This window comes from Cinclus cinclus, chromosome 1, assembly GCF_963662255.1.
Source record: "Cinclus cinclus chromosome 1, bCinCin1.1, whole genome shotgun sequence".
NCBI lineage: Eukaryota > Metazoa > Chordata > Aves > Passeriformes > Cinclidae > Cinclus > Cinclus cinclus.
In genome coordinates this window covers 152,006,533-152,032,197 of record NC_085046.1, presented here as the reverse complement: position 1 = coordinate 152,032,197, position 25,665 = coordinate 152,006,533, and the positions used below count along the sequence as shown (strand labels likewise).

Here is a 25,665-nt window from a genome sequence, read left to right as displayed (position 1 = left end):
GGAGCACAGGATATTCCAACTGCACCCCAGTAAAAGGGACCAGGGCTGAGCTTTGGACTGCAGGGAGTGGGAGAGCTGAGCCACTCTCTGTGCCTCAGCACTGCCTTCAGTTCTTGTGTTTTCAGCCTTGCCAGCAGCTGATCCTCAAATGTGCCCCCGGGCACAGAGGGGCTGTGGGTTGGATCAGGTCTAGTGGGGTTACAAAATCCCAGACTCACAGAATCCCAGGATGGGTCAGGCTGGAAGGACCCACGGTCCTCAGGAAGGGTCATCACAGAGCACATGGCACAGGATTGTGTCCAGAGGGCTCTGGAATATCTCTGGTGAAGGACACTCCACACCCTCTCTGCTCTCTGTTCCAGTGCTCATTCACTGCACAGGGAAAAAGTTCTTCCTCATGTTCAGGTGGAACTTGCTGGGCATCACCTCCTGCCTGTTGCCTCATGTCCTAGTGGTTGGCAGCAGGGAGCAAAACCTGGTTTGACACCTCCCTTCACTGCTCAGCTCTCCTCTCAGTTCTCTCCTCAGAGCTGCCCAGCCCAGCTCCCCCAGCCCATCCCTCAGAGATGCTCCAGTCTCTCACCTCCCCAGCCCCAGCGCTGCCAGGGATGGGAATGGAGCTGGGAAAGGGTCTGGAGCCCCAGGAAAGGCTCAGAGAGCTGGGAAAAAAGGCTCGGCCTGGAGAAACGGGGGATCAGGGGGACCTTGTGGCTCTGCACAACTCCCTGACAGGAGGGGACAGTCAGAGGGGTCAGGCTCTGCTCCCAGGGAACATGGACAGGAGGAGAGGGAACAGCCCCATGCTGGGCTAGGGGAAGTTTAGAAGGGATCTTGTGAAAATTCCTCCTGGAAAGGCCTGTCCAGCCCTGGCCCAGCTGCCCTGGGCAGTGGTGGAGTCCCCACACCTGGCAGAGTTCAATAAACACATGGATGTGACTTTTGGGGACACGGGTTATAAGTGGCCTTGCTTGTGCTGGGGGAGCAGTTGGGCCTTCCCAACCCAAACCATTCCATGACTGTCAGGCTTGGGAAGGAAGGAAGGAAGGAAGGAAGGAAGGAAGGAAGGAAGGAAGGTGAGGGGGCAAGGGAGGAGGCAGTGGCACAGAGGACAAAGTCCACGGGCCCCACAGGCAGCCAGGGGCTGGCACTCCTGCCTGGGACCAGTGTTTAATATCCTGGAGGCCTCTGCTCAGCACCAGCTCTGGGTGCTGCCAGAGCCCAGGGTGGCTCGTGCCCTGCCCTGGAGAGTGTCCCAAAGTGTGTCCCAGTGCAGCAGCTGCAGGACCACCGTGCTGGCACAGTACAGTGGGATGGTACAGACACAGCCAAGTGACCCCACACTGGCTGCTCCTGTTTGCCTCTGTGGAAGGGAGAATTGGATTTCTAGGATGAGAAGACTCTTGGGAGTTGTTGTGGCTTTCCAGTAGCTAAAGGGGGCTATAAGGGAGCTGGAGAGGGATTTGGGACAAAGGCCTGCAGTGACAGGACAAGGGGGAATGGCTTCAAATTGGAAGGTGTAGCTTAGATATTGGAAGGAATTGTTCCCTGGGAGGGTGGGCATAGACCCTGGCACAGGGTGCCCAGAGAAGCTGTGGCTGCTCCTGGATCCCTGGAAGTGTCCAAGGCCAGGTTGGAGGGGGCTTAGAGCAACCTGGGATAGGGGAAGTTGTCCCTGTCCATGGCAGGAGGTGGGAGGAGAAGGCCCCTTCCCACCCAAACCATTCCCTGATTCTGTGACTTCTCTCCCATTAATTTCTCCCATCACTTTCTGAGCCCGTGCCATTCTCTGGGCTCCATGGCTGCTCACGCTGAGGAGTCCCATAGCTCCTCTACATCTGCTCCCAAAAGTCCATTTTCCAGGACATTACCGGGTTAATTAAGGCAAACAGCCCAAGGCAACACATTTAAGAGGGGTAAGGTGCCTTCCATTAAATAGCAGTAGAATTATTCATCCCTGAGTGGCTCCCTCCGGGGCTGTTCCTCTCCTGGAGCGTGGCACGTGGGTTGAGTCAGCTCGGGACACGAGAGGGCAGAAGGAGCAGGAGGGAACGGAGGCTGCACTGTGGATGGAGAGACTGAAAGTACAGGAGAGCCCTGTCCACTCCTAATCCTGGGAGGATCCATCCCCACAGAGGCTTTGTGGAGGGAGGGAAAGCACAAGGAGAGACCCAACCGCCCTGGGCTGACGCTGTTTTAACTCTAGACTTCCAGGAAAAGCAGGACAGGCTGGGGCATGGAAAGCAAACACAGATGATGCATCCCACGCCAGTGACACCCAGCTCCAGCCTGGAATCCAGCCCACGTGGGAATCTGCTCTCCACAGGCTTGAAAACCTGCAACCTGAATATCGGCCTGCTAAGCTTCTGGGGAAAATAGCTGGCATATGCAAGAAAACGGAGGCAGAGAATAAAAATACCAGTCACAACAACACCCATACGGAACAAAGAACTGCACTTAAAAGTGTGAGAGAAAAATGAGGAAAATAAGGATGACACACTTCACCAGAATGACCTGACATAACCGAGGCTGGCTCCTCTGCTCCTGAAAGGTGAACAAAGAAACAGGAACAATGCAATGAAAAAAAACTGCTAAGGGAAGGCACTTCAAACCTGCATCTGATGAGGGTGGGTGGAGGCAAAGAAGACAGACCATGAAAGAAATTCACTGTCGGGGATAATAAATGGCAAAAAACTATTTAGAAAAAGAAAGACAACACCAGGAGCAAAGGAATTATCCACAATAGCAACATTTGTTCCCAAGGCAAAAAAAAAAAAAGAAGGAAAAAAGCAAAAGATTTTACAACTATTTTCTGAAAATATTAAGGAAATAAAGCCCCGTGTCGGGGTCAGGCACGCAGCGGCGCAGCAGCTGCAGGTACGTCAGGTTCTCGTGGGTGTTGGGGTCGAAGAAGCCCTTGGTGTCATCGCTGGGGTTGGACAGTGTCTGGCTCATCTCCTGGTCAAAGTAGCCACGCTTGTAGGCCACCTCCACGGGCAGGCGGTGGCTGTGCACGGGGTCGATGATGCCGCCGGTGGCGATCTGGGCCTCGAGCAGGCGGATGCCGTGGTCCCTGACGATCAGCTCCTTCTTCATGGCCTGGAACAGGGAGATTTTGTCGCCCGTGTAGGGGTCAGAGTAGCCCGTCACGGCCCGCTCGGCCGACAGCAGCTTCTCATGCAGCTCGCTGCCCACCAGGCCGGAGGACACGGCCTCGTCCACGGAGAGCTTCTGGTTCTTGACGGGGTCGATGATGAAGCCGGTGGCCGCCTGCGCCTCCAGCAGCACCAGCGCCGTGCCCTGCCTCAGGATGCCCTTCCACATGGCCTGGTAGATGCTCATCTTCTCCGTCCTGCCAGGCTCAGCCTTGGAGGGCACCAGCACGCCAGCGATGACACCCGTGCCGTCCAGGTAGCGCTTGACCGAGGCCATTTGCGTCACCTCCTGCACCGTCCTGGAGCCCTGCACCAGCTCGGCCAGCGTGCCCGTGTCGATGATGCCCGAGTCCAGCAGGTCCGAGGCGCTCACCTGCCTCCTGAGGCCCGTGAATTTCACGCTGCTGCTGCGCTGCGCCGCCTCCTCCACCAGCAGGGTGAGGAGCGTGGCCAGCTCGGCCAGCGCCAGGCTCCCGGTCCGCAACTGCCCCAGCAGCTCCCCACGCTTGGCCTCTGACACGAACTTGGAGAAGAGCAGCTCCCACAGGGACACCTTCCTGCCGTGGAAGCCGCCTGCCGAGACCTCGACCGTGTGGGACTTGAGGGACCGCTCCAGCTCCAGCTCCCGCTCCTGCTCCTGCTTCTTTTCCAGTTCCTTCTGGGAGTTTGAGGCACTGTTGTTCTGCATGGGGTCAGGCAGGTCCTCCCTCTCGGCGGCCTTGGGGGCCACATTGGCACTGTGGCCGTGGGCCTCGGCCCTGGTGATGATGGCCGTGAGGAGCTCGATCAGCTGTGCAATGGTGACCGTCCCCGCCTTGTACTGGCGCAGGAGCTCCTGGCGCCGGTGCTCAGGGATGTAGCGGGAGAAGAGGAGCTCCCAGACGGTGACGCTCTGGCCCTGGAAGAGCCCCGGAGCCAGCGTGGTGCGGGCGGCCTGCAGGGCTTTGCGGGCATCCTCGGTCAGCTGGTAGAGCACGGAGCCCTTGTCCATCAGCTGCAGCATGAGCAGCCCCGTGTCGGGGTCAGGCACGCAGCGGCGCAGCAGCTGCAGGTACGTCAGGTTCTCGTGGGTGTTGGGGTCGAAGAAGCCCTTGGTGTCATCGCTGGGGTTGGACAGTGTCTGGCTCATCTCCTGGTCAAAGTAGCCACGCTTGTAGGCCACCTCCACGGGCAGGCGGTGGCTGTGCACGGGGTCGATGATGCCGCCGGTGGCGATCTGGGCCTCGAGCAGGCGGATGCCGTGGTCCCTGACGATCAGCTCCTTCTTCATGGCCTGGAACAGGGAGATTTTGTCGCCCGTGTAGGGGTCAGAGTAGCCCGTCACGGCCCGCTCGGCCGACAGCAGCTTCTCATGCAGCTCGCTGCCCACCAGGCCGGAGGACACGGCCTCGTCCACGGAGAGCTTCTGGTTCTTGACGGGGTCGATGATGAAGCCGGTGGCCGCCTGCGCCTCCAGCAGCACCAGCGCCGTGCCCTGCCTCAGGATGCCCTTCCACATGGCCTGGTAGATGCTCATCTTCTCCGTCCTGCCAGGCTCAGCCTTGGAGGGCACCAGCACGCCAGCGATGACACCCGTGCCGTCCAGGTAGCGCTTGACCGAGGCCATTTGCGTCACCTCCTGCACCGTCCTGGAGCCCTGCACCAGCTCGGCCAGCGTGCCCGTGTCGATGATGCCCGAGTCCAGCAGGTCCGAGGCGCTCACCTGCCTCCTGAGGCCCGTGAATTTCACGCTGCTGCTGCGCTGCGCCGCCTCCTCCACCAGCAGGGTGAGGAGCGTGGCCAGCTCGACCAGCGCCAGGCTCCCGGTCCGCAACTGCCCCAGCAGCTCCCCACGCTTGGCCTCTGACACGAACTTGGAGAAGAGCAGCTCCCACAGGGACACCTTCCTGCCGTGGAAGCCGCCTGCCGAGACCTCGACCGTGTGGGACTTGAGGGACCGCTCCAGCTCCAGCTCCCGCTCCTGCTCCTGCTTCTTTTCCAGTTCCTTCTGGGAGTTTGAGGCACTGTTGTTCTGCATGGGGTCAGGCAGGTCCTCCCTCTCGGTGGCCTTGGGGGCCACATTGGCACTGTGGCCGTGGGCCTCGGCCCTGGTGATGATGGCCGTGAGGAGCTCGATCAGCTGTGCAATGGTGACCGTCCCCGCCTTGTACTGGCGCAGGAGCTCCTGGCGCCGGTGCTCAGGGATGTAGCGGGAGAAGAGGAGCTCCCAGACGGTGACGCTCTGGCCCTGGAAGAGCCCCGGAGCCAGCGTGGTGCGGGCGGCCTGCAGGGCTTTGCGGGCATCCTCGGTCAGCTGGTAGAGCACGGAGCCCTTGTCCATCAGCTGCAGCATGAGCAGCCCCGTGTCGGGGTCAGGCACGCAGCGGCGCAGCAGCTGCAGGTACGTCAGGTTCTCGTGGGTGTTGGGGTCGAAGAAGCCCTTGGTGTCATCGCTGGGGTCGGACAGGATCTGGCTCATCTCCTGGTCAAAGTAGCCACGCTTGTAGGCCACCTCCACGGGCAGGCGGTGGCTGTGCACGGGGTCGATGATGCCGCCGGTGGCGATCTGGGCCTCGAGCAGGCGGATGCCGTGGTCCCTGACGATCAGCTCCTTCTTCATGGCCTGGAACAGGGAGATTTTGTCGCCCGTGTAGGGGTCAGAGTAGCCCGTCACGGCCCGCTCGGCCGACAGCAGCTTCTCATGCAGCTCGCTGCCCACCAGGCCGGAGGACACGGCCTCGTCCACGGAGAGCTTCTGGTTCTTGACGGGGTCGATGATGAAGCCGGTGGCCGCCTGCGCCTCCAGCAGCACCAGCGCCGTGCCCTGCCTCAGGATGCCCTTCCACATGGCCTGGTAGATGCTCATCTTCTCCGTCCTGCCAGGCTCAGCCTTGGAGGGCACCAGCACGCCAGCGATGACACCCGTGCCGTCCAGGTAGCGCTTGACCGAGGCCATTTGCGTCACCTCCTGCACCGTCCTGGAGCCCTGCACCAGCTCGGCCAGCGTGCCCGTGTCGATGATGCCCGAGTCCAGCAGGTCCGAGGCGCTCACCTGCCTCCTGAGGCCCGTGAATTTCACGCTGCTGCTGCGCTGCGCCGCCTCCTCCACCAGCAGGGTGAGGAGCGTGGCCAGCTCGGCCAGCGCCAGGCTCCCGGTCCGCAACTGCCCCAGCAGCTCCCCACGCTTGGCCTCTGACACGAACTTGGAGAAGAGCAGCTCCCACAGGGACACCTTCCTGCCGTGGAAGCCGCCTGCCGAGACCTCGACCGTGTGGGACTTGAGGGACCGCTCCAGCTCCAGCTCCCGCTCCTGCTCCTGCTTCTTTTCCAGTTCCTTCTGGGAGTTTGAGGCACTGTTGTTCTGCATGGGGTCAGGCAGGTCCTCCCTCTCGGTGGCCTTGGGGGCCACATTGGCACTGTGTCCGTGGGCCTCGGCCCTGGTGACGATGGCCGTGAGGAGCTCGATCAGCTGTGCAATGGTGACCGTCCCCGCCTTGTACTGGCGCAGGAGCTCCTGGCGCCGGTGCTCAGGGATGTAGCGGGAGAAGAGGAGCTCCCAGACGGTGACGCTCTGGCCCTGGAAGAGCCCCGGAGCCAGCGTGGTGCGGGCGGCCTGCAGGGCTTTGCGGGCATCCTCGGTCAGCTGGTAGAGCACGGAGCCCTTGTCCATCAGCTGCAGCATGAGCAGCCCCGTGTCGGGGTCAGGCACGCAGCGGCGCAGCAGCTGCAGGTACGTCAGGTTCTCGTGGGTGTTGGGGTCGAAGAAGCCCTTGGTGTCATCGCTGGGGTTGGACAGTGTCTGGCTCATCTCCTGGTCAAAGTAGCCACGCTTGTAGGCCACCTCCACGGGCAGGCGGTGGCTGTGCACGGGGTCGATGATGCCGCCGGTGGCGATCTGGGCCTCGAGCAGGCGGATGCCGTGGTCCCTGACGATCAGCTCCTTCTTCATGGCCTGGAACAGGGAGATTTTGTCGCCCGTGTAGGGGTCAGAGTAGCCCGTCACGGCCCGCTCGGCCGACAGCAGCTTCTCATGCAGCTCGCTGCCCACCAGGCCGGAGGACACGGCCTCGTCCACGGAGAGCTTCTGGTTCTTGACGGGGTCGATGATGAAGCCGGTGGCCGCCTGCGCCTCCAGCAGCACCAGCGCCGTGCCCTGCCTCAGGATGCCCTTCCACATGGCCTGGTAGATGCTCATCTTCTCCGTCCTGCCAGGCTCAGCCTTGGAGGGCACCAGCACGCCAGCGATGACACCCGTGCCGTCCAGGTAGCGCTTGACCGAGGCCATTTGTGTCACCTCCTGCACCGTCCTGGAGCCCTGCACCAGCTCGGCCAGCGTGCCCGTGTCGATGATGCCCGAGTCCAGCAGGTCCGAGGCGCTCACCTGCCTCCTGAGGCCCGTGAATTTCACGCTGCTGCTGCGCTGCGCCGCCTCCTCCACCAGCAGGGTGAGGAGCGTGGCCAGCTCGGCCAGCGCCAGGCTCCCGGTCCGCAACTGCCCCAGCAGCTCCCCACGCTTGGCCTCTGACACGAACTTGGAGAAGAGCAGCTCCCACAGGGACACCTTCCTGCCGTGGAAGCCGCCTGCCGAGACCTCGACCGTGTGGGACTTGAGGGACCGCTCCAGCTCCAGCTCCCGCTCCTGCTCCTGCTTCTTTTCCAGTTCCTTCTGGGAGTTTGAGGCACTGTTGTTCTGCATGGGGTCAGGCAGGTCCTCCCTCTCGGTGGCCTTGGGGGCCACATTGGCACTGTGTCCGTGGGCCTCGGCCCTGGTGACGATGGCCGTGAGGAGCTCGATCAGCTGTGCAATGGTGACCGTCCCCGCCTTGTACTGGCGCAGGAGCTCCTGGCGCCGGTGCTCAGGGATGTAGCGGGAGAAGAGGAGCTCCCAGACGGTGACGCTCTGGCCCTGGAAGAGCCCCGGAGCCAGCGTGGTGCGGGCGGCCTGCAGGGCTTTGCGGGCATCCTCGGTCAGCTGGTAGAGCACGGAGCCCTTGTCCATCAGCTGCAGCATGAGCAGCCCCGTGTCGGGGTCAGGCACGCAGCGGCGCAGCAGCTGCAGGTATGTCAGGTTCTCGTGTGTGTTGGGGTCGAAGAAGCCCTTGGTGTCATCGCTGGGGTTGGACAGTGTCTGGCTCATCTCCTGGTCAAAGTAGCCACGCTTGTAGGCCACCTCCACGGGCAGGCGGTGGCTGTGCACGGGGTCGATGATGCCGCCGGTGGCGATCTGGGCCTCGAGCAGGCGGATGCCGTGGTCCCTGACGATCAGCTCCTTCTTCATGGCCTGGAACAGGGACATTTTTTGTCCTGTGTAGGGGTGGTTGTAGCCTGTAACAGCTCTCTCGGCACTGAGAAGTTTGTTTTTTAGTTCACTGCCCACCAGGCCGGAGGACACGGCCTCGTCCACGGAGAGCTTCTGGTTCTTGACGGGGTCGATGATGAAGCCGGTGGCCGCCTGCGCCTCCAGCAGCACCAGCGCCGTGCCCTGCCTCAGGATGCCCTTCCACATGGCCTGGTAGATGCTCATTTTCTCCATCTTGCCGGACTGGGCCTTGGAGGGCACCAGCACGCCAGCAATGCTTCCCGTTCCCTCTAGGTACCTCCTCACACTCTCCAGTTGTGCTATTCCTTGGGCTGTCTCTTTTCCTTCTTGAAGTTTTTCCATTGTTTCCTCTGTAATTATTTGTGCACTGAGCAGCTCCGATGCTGTAATTTGCTGTCGGATTCCCTGGAACCAGACATCACTTCTGTCCTCTTCTTTTTCTCTAATGATCTTTAGTATTGTCTCAATGATTCCTTGCACAATGTGTTGGGACTCCACTTTGTATTTTTTCACCAGTTCTTTTCTTTTCTCCTCTGTGATGTACTCAGAGCAGAGAAGTTCCCACAACGATAACACTTGTCCCTTGTATTTTCCCACAGGCACCTGGACCTTTGTACACAGCAGGGCGTTTTTTGTTTGCTCATCGATGTAGAAATATTCGCCCTCCTTCTCCAGGACCTGCAGCAGGTACAAGCCGCTCTCCCTGTCCTTGGCACACCTCTGCTGGAGCTGGCTGTAACTGATCTTCTCATGAGTGTTTGGATCTATAAATCCCTTGCTGCCGTGGTCTGGATCTGAAAGCAGCAGGAACATGCTCTCATCCAGGTGTCCACGCTTGTAGGCCACCTCCACAGGCAGACGGTGGCCATGGTCGGGGTCGATGATGCCACCAGTGGCAAGCTGCGCCTCGAGCAGGCGGAGGCCATGATCCCTGACTATTATCTTCTGTCTTACAGCCTGGAAGAGAGATATTTTACTTCCTGTTTGAGGGTCTGTGTATCCCTTCACGGCTTTCTCTGCCAACAGCAGTGGCTCACGGAGCTCGCTGCCCACCAGCCCAGACAAGAGGGCCTCGTCCACAGAGAGCTTCTGGTTGTTCTGGGGGTCAAGGAGGAATCCGGTGGCTGCCTGTGCCTCCAGCAGCCCCAGTGCACACTGCTCTGTGAGGAGCCCTTTCTTCAGTGCCTGGTAGATGCTCATCACCTCTTTCCTCAGCGGGAGGAGAACCCCAGAGATGCACCCAGTGCCGTCCAGGTACCTTTGGATGGTTTCCCTCTTCATGAGGCTGGCAAGTGTGAGACTCCCATCTTGCAGCTGATCCAGAGTTTTCTTGTCAATTATCTCAGAGTTGAACAATTCTGACACTGACACCTCCCCTCGCAGTCCTTTGACCTTGAGGGCTTCTCCTCTTTGCTCTGTGTCCTTGATAATTTTTAAGATGAGGGATATCAGGTCTTCCAGCATTAGGGTTTTGCTTTTGTACTGCATCACCAGCTCTTTCCTCTTCTGCTCTGAGATGTAGTGAGAGCAGAGTACTTCCCAGACAGAAACTGTTTGGTCCTTAAACTTCCCAACTCTCACCTGGAGGGGCTTTGAGCGCAGAATCTGCTTTGTGGACTCATCAATATAGAAGTACTTCCCTCCCTCCTTTACAACTTGCAGCATGTACAACCCAGTCTCTGGGTCTTGGACACATCTTTCCAGTAGTTGCATGTATGTCAGGTTCTCGTGGGTGTTGGGGTCAAAGAAGCCCTTGGTGTCATCAGTGGGGTCAGACAGGATCTGGTTCATCTCCTGGTTGAAGTAGCCACGCTTGTAGGCCACCTCCACGGGCAGGCGGTGGCTGTGCACGGGGTCGATGATGCCGCCGGTGGCGATCTGGGCCTCGAGCAGGCGGATGCCATGGCTCTTCACAATCAGCCCTTGATTCATGGCTTCAAACAGGGACATTGGGGCTTTGGTGTAGGGGTCAGTGTAGCCCGTCACAGCTCTCTCTGCAGAGAGCAGCTTCTCAAAAATCTCCCCTCCAATCAGCCCCACCTCTAACGCTTCCTCCACTGAAAACTTCTTGTTTTTCTCAGGGTCGATGATATAGCCAGTGGCTGCCTGTGCCTCCAGCAGCACCAGGGCAGTCCCTGGCCTCAGGATGCCCTTCCACATGGCTTGGTAGATGCTCATCTTCTCATTGCTTGGCTGGATAAGGACGCCTGCTATGAAATTGCTGCCCTCCAGGTACCTGCGGACAGACTCCATTTCAGTAACTTCTTTGACGGTTTTCTTCCCTTGGTTGAGCTCGTCGAGGGTTTTTTTGTCTATCAGCTGGGACTGGAAGAGGTCACTGGCGGACACTCTTTTCCGCAGGCCCTTGAATGCAAACTTCTTGCCTTGTGCCTCGGTCTCTTGGATGATTGTGGTGATAACTGTTGTGATTTCCTGTAGCACTTCAGCCTTCTCATCTTTGTACTTCTGCACCAGCTCTCTTCTCTTGCTGTCTGAGAAGTATTCAGAGTTGAGGAGGTCCCAGACAGATACAGTCTGTCCTTTGAACCGCCCCACATTGACACAAACAGTCACAGATTTCAGCACCTTCATGGTCTGCTCATCCACACAGAACATTGCGTTTTCTGACAGAGGCAGGAGCCACAGACCCGACTCAGCCTCACGAACGCACCGGTCTTTCAGCTGCTGGTAGGTCACGTTGTCCTTGGTGTTTGGGTCAAAAAAGATCTTGGTGTTGTCATCGAGCTGAGAGAGGGTTTGGTTCAGGTCCTCGTCGTAGAAGCCATACCTGCAGGCAGCCTGGAGCGGCAGGTGAAGGTGGTGGATAGGATCCACAACCCCTCCCGTGGCCAGCTGGGCCTCCAGCAAGGGCACAGCCTCTGCCAGGGGGATGAGCTCTTTCCTGAGCGCTTGGCACAGGGAGATGGAGCTCCCGGTGTAGGGGTCTGTGTAGCCTGTGACAGCCCTCTCGGCCAGGAGGAGTTTCTCAGTAAGCTCTTCTCCAACAAGAGCCGCTCTCACAGCGTCCCTCACACTGAGCCTCCGGTTTGTAGCAGGGTCAGTCAGGTATCCTGTGGCTGCCTGGGCCTCAAGCAGCCTCAGAGCAGCCCCAGGAAGGAGCAGATTGTTTTTCATGGCGTCATAGAAGCTCATCTTCTGTTTGGATGCCTCTATGAAGACCCCAGCAATGCTGCCTGTGCCCTTCAAGTACCTCTTTACGCTCTCCATTGCAGCTACTTCTTCAGGAGTTCTCACACCCTGAGCCAGTTCTTCAAATGTCTTCTCAGAAATTATGCCCGTGTCCAGCAGCCAGACCACTGGGACACTACCCCTCAGGCCTTCCAGGGAGATCTGGGTCTTGGCTTTCATCTCCATCTCTCCCACCAGCCTGAGCACAAGAGCAACCAGCTGCTCCAGTGACAGCTCCTCTGAGCGGAACCTCTCCGTGAAGCTGCTCCTCTGCTCCTCAGTGAAATACCCCAAGTGCACGAGCTCCCAGAGGGAGACTCCTTTTTCCTTCACTATAGTTTCCTTGAAGATCCGTTGGATTTGATCATCGGTGTAGGCAGGAGTGGCTGTCTGTGCCAGAGGCAGCAAGTGGAAGCCAGAGGCGTCATCTTTCTGGCAGCGCTGGATGAGCTCAGCATAGGTCAAACTCTCTTTGCTCTCCGGGAGGCAGAAGACTCTGTGGTCGTCACTGGGCTTGGAAAGGGCCTTGCTTGTGTCCTCATCCAGGCAGCCTCTCTGCTGGGCCGACTCAAGCGGGATATAGTGGCCACACGTTGGGTCAATGATTCCTCCCGTGGCCATCTGCACCTCCATGAGCTGCATGGCCTGCTTATCTGTGATCAGGCCCTTCTTCATCGCCTGGAAAAGGGGGATCTTCTTGCCTGTGAAAGGGTCTTTGTAGCCTGTCACAGCCCCTTCGGCGTGCTGCAGCTTCTCGTGGACATCTGGCCCAATGACTCCCTCCTTGACGGCCTCATCCACGCGGAGCTTCTGGTTGTTCACAGGGTCAATAATGAAGCCTGTAGCAGCCTGGGCCTCCAACAGGGGCAGGGCTACTCCTGGCACCATGATGTTCTGCTTCATGGCCTCATAAATGCTCATCCTCCGGTTGGATGGCTGGAGCACAATGCCCCCGATGCTGCCCGAGCCATAGAGGTACTTCCTGACTGAGTCCATGTGCAGGACTTGTTCTGGGCTGACGGATCCCTCCAGCACCTGCTCAAACAGGGCCCTGTTGATGACACCGGTTTCCATCAGGTGATAAGCACTGACATTGCCTCTCATGGCCGGGAACTTGATGGGAACCCATTTCTTCACTTCCTCCTCCAACATGAGTCGGATTTGCTCCAGGCTGATCTTCTTCAGCTGGAAGTGGTTGAAAATCTCCCGGCGCCTCCCCTCGCTGAAGTACTCGGAGTTCAGCAGGTCCCACATGGAGACCTTCTCCCCACGTAAGCGCCCAAACCTGACAGGCAGCCAGGAGTTCCTGAACACCTGCCTGGTGGCCTCATCGATGAACTGCCGCTTCCTGCTGTTCAGGGGGAGGAGGCAGAGCCCAGTGGAGGGCTCGGTGATGCATTTCTCCTTTAGCTGCAGGTATGTCAGGTTCTCGTGTGTGTTGGGGTCGAAGAAGCCCTTGGTGTCATCGCTGGGGTCAGAGAGGACCAAATTCATCTTCTTGTCGAAGTAGCCACGCTTGTAGGCCACCTCCACAGGGATGCGGTGGCTGTTGACGGGGTCGATGATGCCGCCGGTGGCGATCTGGGCCTCGAGCAGGCGGATGCCGTGGTCCCTGACGATCAGCTCCTTCTGCATGGCCTGGAATAGGGAGATCTTCCCCCCTGAGTAAGGATCTCTGTAGCCAGTGACAGATTTCTCCGCAGCCAGCAGCTTGTCGTAAACGTCCGGGCCGATAACATTTGCTCGTAAAGCCTCATCCACGGAATACCTCTTGTTGGCAGCTGGGTCGATGACAAACCCTGTGGCAGCCTGGGCCTCCAGGAGAATCAGAGATGTTCCTGGCCTTAGAAGTCCCTTCCGCTTTGCCTGGTAGATGCTGATCTTCTCCTGGGAGTCGGGCAGCAGCAGGCCCCCAATGCTCCCTGTGCCCTGCAGGTACTTCCTGACAGTGTCCATGCTGACGACTTCTTTGGCTGATGTTTCTCCCTCCTTGAGCTTCTTAAACAAGTCTTTATTGATAATTTCTGAGCTCAGGAGCTGGTCAGCTGTCACCTGGTCCCTCAGGCCCTTGAAGGTGACATTAGCAGTGGCAGCCTTTTCCTCAACAGCGACTCTGACGGCCTCTCCCAGTCCTTGCAGGGAGAGCATTCCTGCCAGGAGCTGCTGGGCGAGCTCAGCTCTTTGCTCACCCTGGATGTAGTCAGAGAAGAGCAGTTTCCAGAGAGACACCGACTTGCCCTTGAATTTGCCTGAAGCAATAGGCACCTCTGTGTTCTCCAGAGCTGTCTGCATCCTGTGGTCAAAGAAGCTGAGTGTTCCCTGGGAACCTTCCCTGCTGTCCCCAGCGAGGGGCAGCAGCAGGAGCCCTGTGCTGGGATTGGTGACGCAGCGCTGGAGGAGCTCTGCATAGCTCAGCTTCTCATTGGAGCCAGGGTGGAAGAACCCCTTCGTGTCATCAGGGGGGCTGGAGAGGAGCTGCCTGGTGGCCTCATCCAGGTACCCCCACTCACAGGCTGTCTCCATGGGGACACGGAGGTGCCTGCCAGGGGCAATGACACCTCCCGTGGCCACCTGAGCTTCCAGAAGGCAAAGGCCGTGATCCCTGGGAACAAAGCCCTTGCTGATGGCTTGGAACAGGGAGAGCATTTCCCCAGTGGAGGGATCCCTGTACCCAGTGATGGCTTTCTCAGCTGAAGACAGTTTCTCATAAAGCTCTGGGCCAACAAGACCGACCCTGACAGCCTCATCCACTGAGTAGCTTTGGTTCTTGAGAGGGTCTGTCAGGCTGCCGGTGGAGGCCTGGACTTGCAGGAGCATGAGAGCAGTGCCAGGCACCAGGAGATGCTCCCTCAGTGCCTGGTAAAGGCTTTTCTGCTCCCCGGAGGGCAGAACAACACCAGCCACGCTCCTGGTACCATGCAGAAAGTTTTGAACGATGTCATTCTCTGCCACCTCCTGGGCAGAAATCTTTCCCTCTTCAAGGCCTCGGAACACATCGGGGCTGATGATACCAGAGTCCATCAGGTCCCTGCTGCTCACCCTCCCTCCCAGCCCTGGGAATGTGATTTGCAGCGGCAGGAGGAGGAAGCCTGAGGCTGGATCCACGACACACCTCTTCCTGAGCTCCGAGTAAGTGACCTTCTCCATGGTGCTAGGGTCAAGGAATGCCCTGCTGTCCTCATTGCTGGGGTCAGAGATGAGCTGGCTCATCTCTTCATCCAAATATCCTCTCTCACAGGCCACACCTGGTGGGAGCCGGCCACCAGTGGTTGGGTCGATGACGCCTCCAGTTGCTATCTGGGCCTGGAGCAGGCGGATGCCTTGCTCCCTCCCCACCAGCTCCTTCTGGATCGCCTGGTACAGGGAGATTTTCTCCTCTGTATATGGGTCCACAAAGCCAGTAGCAGCTCTGTCTGCCGAGAGCAGCCTCTCCTTCAGCTCCAGCCCCACCAGCCCCATCCGCACAGCTTCTGCCACGGACACACGACGGTTCCCCACCGGATCGGGGATGGAGCCTGTGGCTGCCTGGGCCTCCAGGAGGCATAGGGCGGAATCCAGGCTCAGCAGATGCTCTCTGGTGGCCTCATAAAAGCTCATGATCCTCTTTGAAGCCTCTACGAACACTCCTGCAATGCTGCCCGCTGTGTCCGGGGGCTCCCTGGGAGCACCCACGTTCCCACCAGCTGCTCTCTGATGCTTGCACGGCATCATGTCCTGGCACAGGTGGTTTGTCCCTGACATGTCCTCCCCAGGAGAGCAGGGAACAGCGTGGCCATTCACTGCTGGCTGGCTCTCCATCCTCCCACTGCACGCCTTGCACAGCTCCCAGGACTCTGGAGAGAGAGGGGAAAGCTCGGTGAGAAATCGACTCTTTCATGGTTTGCATGTCAAATATAGGGAAATCAGGAACATAAATATTCTCAGGCAGGAGGAAGTGGCAGCCAAAGGCTGAGCGTGTCTCAACCTGATGTGCCACCCTGAGGAATCTGGTCAAACTCAAGGAGTCAGTGGATGAGAAACTCCACATGCCCTGTCCACATGCACTGGAACTCCCAAAACCCCTGTGCTGGGCTGATCCCCCAGAGTAGGCAGCAGGGCACGGGGGATTCTGCCCCTGTGCTCAGATGAGACCCCACCTGCAGAGCTGCCCCAGCCCTGGGCTCCAGCAGCACAAGGAGCTGGAGCTGCTGGAGAGAGCCCAGAGGAACCACGGAGCTGCTGCAGGGCTGGACCCACTCTGGAGCCAGGCTGGGAGAGCTGGGGGTGCTCACCTGGAGAGGAAGAAGCTCTGGAGAGAGCTCAGAGCCCCTTGCAGGGCCTGAAGGGGCTCCAGGAGAGCTGGAGAGGCACTGGGGACAAGGCATGAGGGGACAGGACACAGAAAATGGCTTCCCATTGACAAAGTGCAGGATTAGATGAGATTTTGGGACAAAATCCTTCCCTGTGAGGGTGGTGAGGCCCTGGCACAGGGTGCCCAGAGAAGCTGTGGCTGCCCTGTGCCTGGAAGTTTTCCAGGCCAGGCTGGATGGGGTTTGGAGAAACCTGGTCCCATGGAGAAAAGGAGACTCAGAGGTGACCGTATCACTCTCTACATCTCCCTGAAAGGTGGTGGTGGTCAGGTGGGGTTGGTGTCCTCTCAGGCAGCATTGACAGAACCAGAGGACACAGACTCAAGCTGTGTTGGATATTAGGAGAATATCCAGGTTGGATATTAGGAGAAAGTTTTCCATGGAAAGAATAATAAACTATTGGAATGTTTTGCCTGGGGAGGTGGTGGAGTCACCATCACTGGATGTGTTTAAAAAAAGCCTGGATGTCTAGTTGAGGTGTTGGGCTGGGTTGGACTTGATGGTCTTGGAGGTCTCTTCCAACCTGGTGACTCTGTGATTCTGTGAGATTCTGTGTGATTCTGTGTGATTCTGTGATTATCTGTGTGATTCTGTGATTCTGTATTTCTATGTTGTTCTGGTGGTGTCCCTGCTCACATCACAGGGTGGGACCGGATGGGCTTTAAGGTCCCTCTCCACCCAAACCATTCCATGATTCTGTGGTTTCAGGGCTGCTGCAGGTTGATGTACTCCCACACACCTGTTGCAGGAACCTCCCCATCCTTCCCTTCTCACCCTGCCCAAGCCATGCAGGAAGGCAGAGGCTCCATCCCAGTGAGCAGTGGCCACCAGGGAAAGAGCCCCCAGGACTACCTCAGGGTGAGCTTGCACCCAACCCAAACCTTCCCTCCTGCTTGCAAGGCTGCCGGGTGCACTTGTGTCAGGGACTGAAATAGGTTTTTGCCTCAAACATCAATATAAAATTCTGCTCATTGAAGCCCACCCCTCCTTAAAGAATGCCTGACTGGAACTTTGGACTGAAATTCCAACTGCTGAGATTAGATAAAGGGAAATCCATTCTCCAGGGGAGAAGTAAACAAGTAAACAAGGAAAGGAATGTGAGCCAGACCCAGCAGCCGTGCTAAGAATCATCTCTGGCTGGCTTCAGCGGGCCAGGCCGTAGCCCCCAGACGCATTTGCTGGGAGTAGGTTTGCACAGATTTCCCAGGGTGTGGGGAGGAATTTTGGCTGTGTTGTAACCTCTGGTTGCCTGGGAACCCACCTTCCCCTACACAAACTGCCCATGGAACTCCCAGTCCCAGGGAACATTCACCCACATCCAGGGGACATTCACTGAGGGGCAGCTGAGGGGGTGCCCTCATCCATCAGGCACCCCCGGGTGTCCCACAGAGTCATTCCTGCAGCCTGGCCCCTCAGGACTGCGTGTGACAAACCTGGAATCTGTGGTAGGAGACCATGACAAGCACCCCCACGCCCCCGGGGGTGTTTCCTACCTGGCTGAGCCCATATTAACCCATCCCATTTCCAGGGGGACCTTCACCACCAAGACCAGCTGGAGAGGGGATCAGTGGAGCATCCTTGGGGCCCACACACGTTGATATTTTCTCTATTCTATCTATGCCACTCTTCTTCTGTCCCCCACCCCTGTTTTCTTTCTCCCTCTCTCTCACATGTTTACCATCAAATAAAACCCATATAATTTTGCATATGGTCTCGTTTGCACCTTAATTCGGGCAGAGGAATTCCTAATAACTCAAATAACTGGATCCTGGCCACTTGGACCTGCCACAGCCGCGGCACCGGGCCGTGAACGCTGCGAGGCTGAAGGCTGCTTGCGATGCCGCAGGGGCGTGCCGGGCTCCGGGAGCAGCGGTCAGCCACGGCCTCCGGGCTGTGGCCACGGGGCTCTCCCTGCCCGCAGCCACCGCAGCTTCTGTGACAGCACCCTTCGGGAGAACGTCCTGGAGCAGGAGGCTGCGGGGCTGGAGCAGGTTTGAGGAGCGACGGGGCAGCTCCGGTGGTTTATTCCCTTGTGAACGCCATCCCCTAAGGCGGAGCCCCAGCTCCGGGGACGAGCGGGGCTGTCAGGGCTGTGCTGGCCCTGCAGGGGCGGGTGAGGCCACGGGCCAAGCACGAAGGGCTCTGGAGGATCGAGGAGATGAGCCTGCCCGAGCAGGGGGGGTCACGGCGCTGCCCACCGCGATCTCCGGGAGCCGGACACAGCCCGGACAGGGACCAGAGGACAGAGAGAGCCCCAGGGAGAGCCGGTGCCGCAGTGACCCTCCCGCAGAGGAGTGCGGACAGCCCGGGGCAGCTCCGTGCCACTGCCTGCGGCTCACAGACCCATCTCCTCCCCGGCTCCACCCGTGCAAACAAGGGCTGGCAGCGAGAAGCTCCCTGGCGATGCCGGTGCTGTGCCCACCCCAGGAACAGCCTCTCCGTGCCCCTCGCCCTCGTCCCCACGTGTCCCCCCTGCTCATTCCGTGCCCCTCGGCCACGCCAGCTCCTTTTCCTTTCGCTCTGAACTCCATCCCAGCCCTGCCCTGGATCTCACCGGGGCCAGCTCCCTCCGCCCGGTGATGTCAGCGCGGCTCGGGTCTGCCCAGGCAATGTTGTTTGTGTTTGCACGATCGCGATCGCGCCCGGCCCCGGCGCCGAGAGGTGTGGACGGGCGGGAGGCCCCGGGGCTGCGCCTGCCGCTGGGAAGGAGCGGGATAGGGGAGGAGAACTCGGGGGTCTCTGCCTGCGGGGAAGGGGGAGTCCAGCTGCTGGCTGAGAGCCGGGACAGCTGCTCTGTGAGCGGGCAGCGAGGGGTTTCCGCACCTCGCAGGGCTGTCTCCTCTATCCCACGGGCTCACGGCGGCTGCCCACGCCCGCACGGGCATCCCTGTACCATACACATGCAAAACACCTGCGGGGCTGGCAGCACCTCCCTCCAGCTCTGCCCGCCCCACTCCTGGGGCCGGGAGAGCTGCTGCAGGTCCCGCAGCCCTTTACTGGACGAGGGAGAGGTGCCGGGCAGGACGGCACCGGCTGTGCTGCCCTCGGAACGAGCTGGGCTCGGCCCAGCCCTGACGTGAGCCACCGGTGTGGCTGCGGTGTCTGGAGAACCCCAGGCAGGTCCCCGCATGTCCCAGGGCTGAGACGGCCCCGGACACCAGCACCGGTGCGACTGCAGTGCCCGGACAGCTCCAGGCAGGTCCCCACACGTTCCCAAAACCAAAGGGCACCGGATGGAATTTGGGCATCGCTGCCCATAACTGTGGAAGTTTGAAAGCCTGGGCGGCGGGGGAATCAATCAGAGGGTCGAGGTGTTGCCCTCCGCCCCTCCCCGGGCAGCACGGGGAGGGCTCCGCTCCCTTTCGTCAGGAGGCGTCAGCCCTGTCGGAAACTTTGAGTAAGCGCCTTTGCCGACGAAGGCAGGGAATTCCTGGCAGAGGTGTTGGCACCTGCCACCCTCCCCGGGGCCACGGTCTCTCCCCGACGCGGGCATCGCTCCCTGGCAGCCGCAACCGCTGCTCTGCGGCTTTGGCTCCCGGCTGCGCCACCGAAGGCACCGGCACCCACCGGAGCCCCTGGCACCCACGGGAGTCCTCGCAGGGCCCTTCCTCGCCCACTCGCCGCTGCCCCACGTCCCGCGGGACAATCCGCACGTCTGCACCCGCAGGGAGCACCTGAGGACTGGCACCGGCTGGGGAGGGAGAGGCCGCCGGGGGCCCTGGGGAGGGACCGGGAGAAGGGACAGGTTTTACTGGCAGAGTGCGGGACACGGTGTCGGGAGAGGGTGGCGGAGGAGTTGTTTGCTGGGGCAGGGACTGCAGGGAGAGGCTGGGGGTGGGGGTGGGAACTTGGCGGGGCCGGGGAGATCTGCAGGGTGGTGTCTCGTGGGACAGGCTGGGGCGGGCGGCGTTTCGGGGGAGGGAGAGCAATAGGGAATTTTTTGGGGGCACCGATGGGAACACGGAGGGCAGCTGGGGCGCGTTTTGGGGGGCTGTGCTCTGAGCGGGCTGGGGGCAGCTCAGAACCCCTTCCTAGGCAGTGCTGCCCTGCCCGGTGCCCAAAGGGGACTGCTGTCCACAGGGACACCCCCCGCACCCTGGAGCCACCTCACCGGGTACTGCGAGGGTGCTGCCAGTCCCCCGCCCGCCCCGTCCCGCTGCTCGCCCACCCTCCGAGCCCGCCCGTGCCACCGGAGCCTCGAGGCACCACGGGCATTTCCCGGGAGCCATCCTGCCCGGGCAACCATCACCTCCTGTCCTGCTCCGGGGAGGTGCCGGGTTCAGGGACCGCCATCCTCGCACTGTGCTCCAGGACGTGCCCAGGGTGCCACGGCCCCGTGCGGCCGCTGCCCTTCGCCCGCGGTCCCGCCCCGGCCCCGGCAGCGCTGCTGCCGCATTCCTCTCGTACCGGGGGTGGCGAGGGCGCTTCTGTGCCTGCAGCCCGGCTCGCAGTGCCCAGCCAGGCTCCTGTCCTCCCGAGCTCTCCTACCTGCGCACGGCACTCACACCACGGGCTCCCCTGGCAGGTGCCCGGAGATCCACGGCTCTGCCGCTGCTTCCTGCCCGGGACCAGAGCGCGTTTAAATCCTGGGCCTTCCCCGCCCCTGGGGATGACACACCGGCCCAGCCCTTGCAGAAACTCGCGGGCCAACCCTCGCCAAGGCTCCCTCTGGGAGTTGGGGTCCCTCCTTGCAGAGGGGCACTGATCCCAAAGTGGCTACAGTGCAGGAGGGACCTAATCCTAACCCTGTCCCGTTGGGCTGTGTCCTCCACAGAGGAGGTGAGAGCAAAGGGCAGAGACCTTCCTCCCCAAGGTCAGCACTGCCTTTGTCCCCAGCAGCTCCTCATCCCTCTCTCCATCACTCCCCAAACCCTCCCCACTGCCAGCAGTGCCCCTGTGCCTCGCTGCAATGCCCAGACCCCAGGCTGCAGGTGCAGGGCTGACAGAACCCCAGTGTGGGCCTAACCCTGACACTACAGCAGCCGGGGTGTAGAGGGGGCCCCTTCCCTGCTCGCCCCAGCCTTGCCCACACCCCTGGATGTGTTTGAAGCCTGAATTGCCCAAAACATGCCCAAACCATCCTGTTGCTGCTTGAGTCACCCAAACACCCCTGCCCTGCCTCCGTCACCAGCTCCACACCCTCTCTCCAGACCCTGCAGCCAGCCCCACAACCTGCTCCTGCTCCCCCCTAAGCACCCTGAGCCCTCTCCCCAGTGCCACAGGTACTTGGTGGGCCCAGTAAGAGCAGTAGGTATCACACAGGCCAAAGAGGGCCCCTGGGGCAGGGGGGTCGTGCCACAGCCTCCTCTGCCACCAGCCAGCAGGGCGAGGTGCAGGGGGAAGGATGCGGCGCTTGGGCAAGGTGTTTATGGTGTGTGGGAGTGTGTTGTCTGGAGAGGTGCCGGTATCCAGGCAGGCTGGGTGAGCCCACGGTGCAGCACGACACGGGCCAGTGCCCTGGTGCCTGCTGTGGGTGCAGGCAGTGATGGAGGGGCATTCCTGCTGGAATGGCACTGCCAAACACCTGGGCATGGTGGCCCCCCGGGCAGTGCCAAGCTGGTGGTCCAGAAGGGCAGAGGAACCTGGGCAGGGTCATCTGGAGCACCCAGAGCTGCAGAACCAAGAGAGGCACTGGCTGGTCCTGGGCTTGTGGGGTGATGTCTGAGCAGGGCCAGCACCAGTGGGGCCAGTGAGAGGGGAAGGGGCTGCCTCTGTATCCATCCCTGCTCCTGCAGCCCGTGGAGAGGCAGCTGTGCCCCAGAAACCAGCACAAGTTTCTGACAGCTGCCCAGGAGTCACGGGAGGTGCTGAGAGACTAAATCCACGAGCAAACAGGGATGGGTTTTTGGTGACACCGCTGAGGGCTCAGCTCCAGCACCACCGAAGTCCCTGCTGTGAGGAGCTGACCTGTTCATCCTCCAGCAGGGTGGGGGCCAGCAGAGCCTCCCTGCAGCTCCCCTGTGACCCACACTGGAAGTTCAGACAGTCCCAGGGCTGCAGTGGCACCAGGTGTGGGCATGGTGGCCCCTGACTGGACAGATGGGCACAGTCAGTGGGGGCACAGCTCACCAGGGACTGGCAGGAGGGGTCTCAGGTCCCTGTCAGGGCAGCACAGCTGTGCACACAGGATCCAGTGCACTGTGCTGAGCTGAACTGGGTTGTTCTGGGCCATACTGGGCTGGGCTGAGCCCTGCCACACTCCCCCTGCCAGTGCTGCTGCTGCTGCCCGCAGGGCAGGAAGGGGCCGTGGTGTTAATTAGCCCTAATGAGCAGCTGCAATTTGGGCAAATCCAACCAAAGCACGCGTGGCTTCAACAAAGCTCCTCAGCTGCCGACAGGGAGAGACCAGCCCGGGCACCTCTCCCCTGCCCGTGGGCAGCTGCGGCTCAGGAACCCCGGTGACAGCCCTGCTGTGCCAGCCGAGCCACGGGGCCACTGGGTGTGGGGCAGGGGAGCCCTGGGGCACTGCGGTACGGTCACTCTGAGTTGGAGGTGTTGTCCTACAGCAGAAACCCCTCGTGGGTGGGCTGGTGGCCGTCCAATCTGGGTGCCATGGGTGCACTGGCAGAGTTGCCGTGCCCGGCTGCTGGCAGGGGCCGTGGGGAGGGCGCTGGGTCTGAGCAGGAGCTCGGGCTGAGCTGGCAGAGCCAAGAGGGGTGCCAGCATCAGCCACCCCCCCCCAGTACAAAGAGCTTCCACTGGCTGAGCTCCCACATGTGGGGACATCCTCTCCAGTGCCACCAGTGCAGCCCTTGGCGCTCGTCCTCGCTGCCCGGCAGGCAGCACATGTCCCCTGTGCTGTGTCTGTCTGTCCCAGCTGCTGTCAGTCCAGGCTCATGGGCAGCCCAAGGGCACAGGCCTCAGCTCTGGGGGGGCTGCTGGTGGCACTGGGCTGGGCTGGCTTGGCTGTGAGTAGCCACACGTCCCATCCCTGAGGGAGGTTACTGGGGAAGGGCCGAGGCAGAACAGGAGCGCAGCCAGCACCGGGGCTGGGGTCAGACACTGAGCTCAGCACTGGGAGGTGTCCACTGGGGCTCTGCTGCCCAGGATGGTGCCCGCAGCCTTGCGCACAGGTAAGCTCAGGTGTTCACGCCAGTGGCTCCGTGCTCATGTGCCTGTGCTTGGGCACGTGCTGGCCCCAGCCGGGGATCAGAGCTGGTGTCGATGCCGATCCACGCAGCATTGAGGCCTCCAGCCCTGCCAGCCTCCATTGTGGATGTGACACTGTCCCAGCCCTGTGCCCGCATGGGGGACCTGAGGGCTCCAGCCTGTGGCTCTTGTCTCTTCTTGTCCCCAAGACCCAGACCACCAAGGTGCTGGGCAAAGGCTCCAGCCAGGACGTGGGTGACAGTGGCAGGCAGGAGAGCCCAGGGCCTGTGGGTGGGAGATGGAGCAGCTGGGATACAGCTGTGCTGAGGGCAGGAAAGCCAGGAGCAGAGGCAGTTCTCTTCACACCCCAGAGAGAGGACAGGAGGTGTCTGGGCAGGCCTGAGCACTCTCCCCTTTGCCAGTCCCCAGCCCTGGGGCATGGCCACCCACCCCAAGCTCCACTGGGTGGGAGGAAGCAAGGGGCTCCAGCCAGCTCTGGGGGGGGCTGTGTGGGGTCAGGCAGGCCACGTTCCCCTCCCAGGGCTCCCACAGCCAGGGTGAGTGCTGGAGTGGGTTGGGCAAGAGGGCAGCACTCAACTCTGGCTTCTGTGGTGGGGTCAGCCAGCTCTGGGACAGCTGCCCTGACCCATGAACGGGGCTGTGGGACAAGGGGGGGTCTCAGACTGATGGGGCTGATGGTCCTACCTGGGTCCAAGCCAGCAGCCCCACTCCCCACTGCTGCCACCTGCTCACCTGCTGCCCTGGCAGGGTGATCCCTCAAACTCCAACCACGCACAGCCACAGGGGCTCTGCCAGGGCATCCCTGCTCCCCACCTCATCTCCCTGAGGCCGGTGAAGTTCCTGTGTGCCCATTCCTGTGCCCTGTGTGGATGTGTCTGTCCCTTGTTCCACTGCCAGCCTTGCTGCATCCCCGGGGCTGCGCCGCAGCAAAAATACAGAACACTTTGGTGTGGGCCCAGCTTGCTGTCTGTGCTTCCCAAGCCAGCGCCGTTGCCTGGGGCTCAGGAAGCAGCTGACACAAGCCGTGGTGCTGGTGATGCCAGTGGTGCCGGGCACGTTGCCCCAGCTGGGAGTGGTAGGTGAGATTTCCATGGGCACAGGAATGTGCGGTGCAATCTTACCAGCTCTTCCAGCCTGTGCTGAGATGGGCTGGCAGATGTGCCACAGAGAGCCAGGCCCAGCCCTGCTCTTGGCAAGGGCTCCTGACCTGTGCCAGGGCATTCGTGGGGCTTCTTCTGGGTCAGGGATGTGCCCAGCATAGGCACATTTCTGGACCCTTTGGGTCTGTGCTTATTCAGAGAAGAAATTAGTGGAGAGAGGGTTTTAGGGTGAAACAGTGCAAAAACAGAACTGGAAGCCACAAGGTGACCAAGAGGGCCAGGACTGGGAGGGGACAGCAGGCAGTGGTGGGGGTGGGTCAAAGGGAACAGCCACGGCCCTGGTGTGTGGGATTTGGGACAGCCCCAAGGCAGGGAGGTGCCGGGCAAGGGTTGAGGTGCTGCAGGGCCTGAGGACAGTCCCCATGGTCCAGGTGTCCCCCAGCTCTGGGGGTGGGGACACACCCAGTGCTTCCAGATACCCCATCCCATCCTGGCAGGCAGCTGGGCCCATCCCATGGGACGAGACATGCAGATGATGGATGCACAGCTGCCAGGACCGTGCTGGCTGGGCACCACAGAGACATTCCTGGTGCCCTCAGGGCTGAGGGGTGCCCAAAAAGCAGCCAGCATCCAGGGACGGGGATGTGGCCTCTCCCCTGCTGACCACCCTGGGTGCTGGTGCTGGGAACAGCAGGAATGCCAGCAATGCCTTCCTTGGAAGGGAGGGGATGCGGCACTGTGCCTGCTGGCACCGCTGCAGCGCCTGGGGCTCGCCAGGCTGCGGCGCCAGGCGGCTCTGCTGGTGGCACCGGCTGGGGCACACCCAGCCGTGCCCAGCCACCTGTGTCACCGCGCTGGTGGGCACCTGCCCCGGTGATGTGACATCCTGTGCCCTGACAGCACAGTGAGGGGAGGGACAGAGCGACAGACTGACGGAGAGATGCCCTTTGTCCTGAGCACAGACTGATGGACTGACAGACTGACTGCAGCCCCTTGTCCTGAGTACAGACTGACAGATTGACGGACTGCAGCCCCTTGTCCTGAGTCCAGACTGACAGACTGATGGACTGGCAGACTGATGGACTGCAGCCCCTTGTCCTGAGCAGATGGACAGAATGATACCCCTTATCATGAGCAGAAAGACAGACCAACGGACTGATGGACTGTAGCCCCTTGTCCTGAGCACTGACTGACAGACTGAGACCCCTTGTCCTGAGCAGACAGACAGAATGACACCCCTCATCCTGAGCAGAAAGACAGACTGACGGACTGACAGACTGACAGACTGCAGCTCCCCATCCTGACCATGGGGTGAGCACACTGACAGACAGAGTGCAGCCTCCTGCCCCGAGCAGACAGACAGACAGACAGACCGACAGACCCCTGCTTCGGCAGAGGGGCGAGCAGGCCGATGGAGGGATCAAGCCCCTCGCCGGGCAGACAGACAGACGGATGGACAGACTGGG

General features: G+C 60.6%; 1 protein-coding gene across 1 annotated transcript in view; it reads right to left on the bottom strand.

The window, feature by feature from the left end:
• Positions 1-19,119, bottom strand: part of EPPK1 (epiplakin 1) — a 34,371-nt gene extending 15,252 nt beyond the window's left edge. Inside the window, exons 1-4 of the mRNA XM_062515316.1 lie at positions 18,883-19,119; positions 18,544-18,732; positions 17,776-17,935; positions 2,804-15,473 (exon numbers count right to left, since the gene is read on the bottom strand). Coding sequence (XP_062371300.1) covers positions 2,804-15,473; positions 17,776-17,935; positions 18,544-18,732; positions 18,883-19,119 — 13,256 coding nt within the window. The remainder of the gene's footprint in view (positions 1-2,803; positions 15,474-17,775; positions 17,936-18,543; positions 18,733-18,882) is intronic.
• Between the last annotated feature and the right edge of the window lie 6,546 nt (positions 19,120-25,665).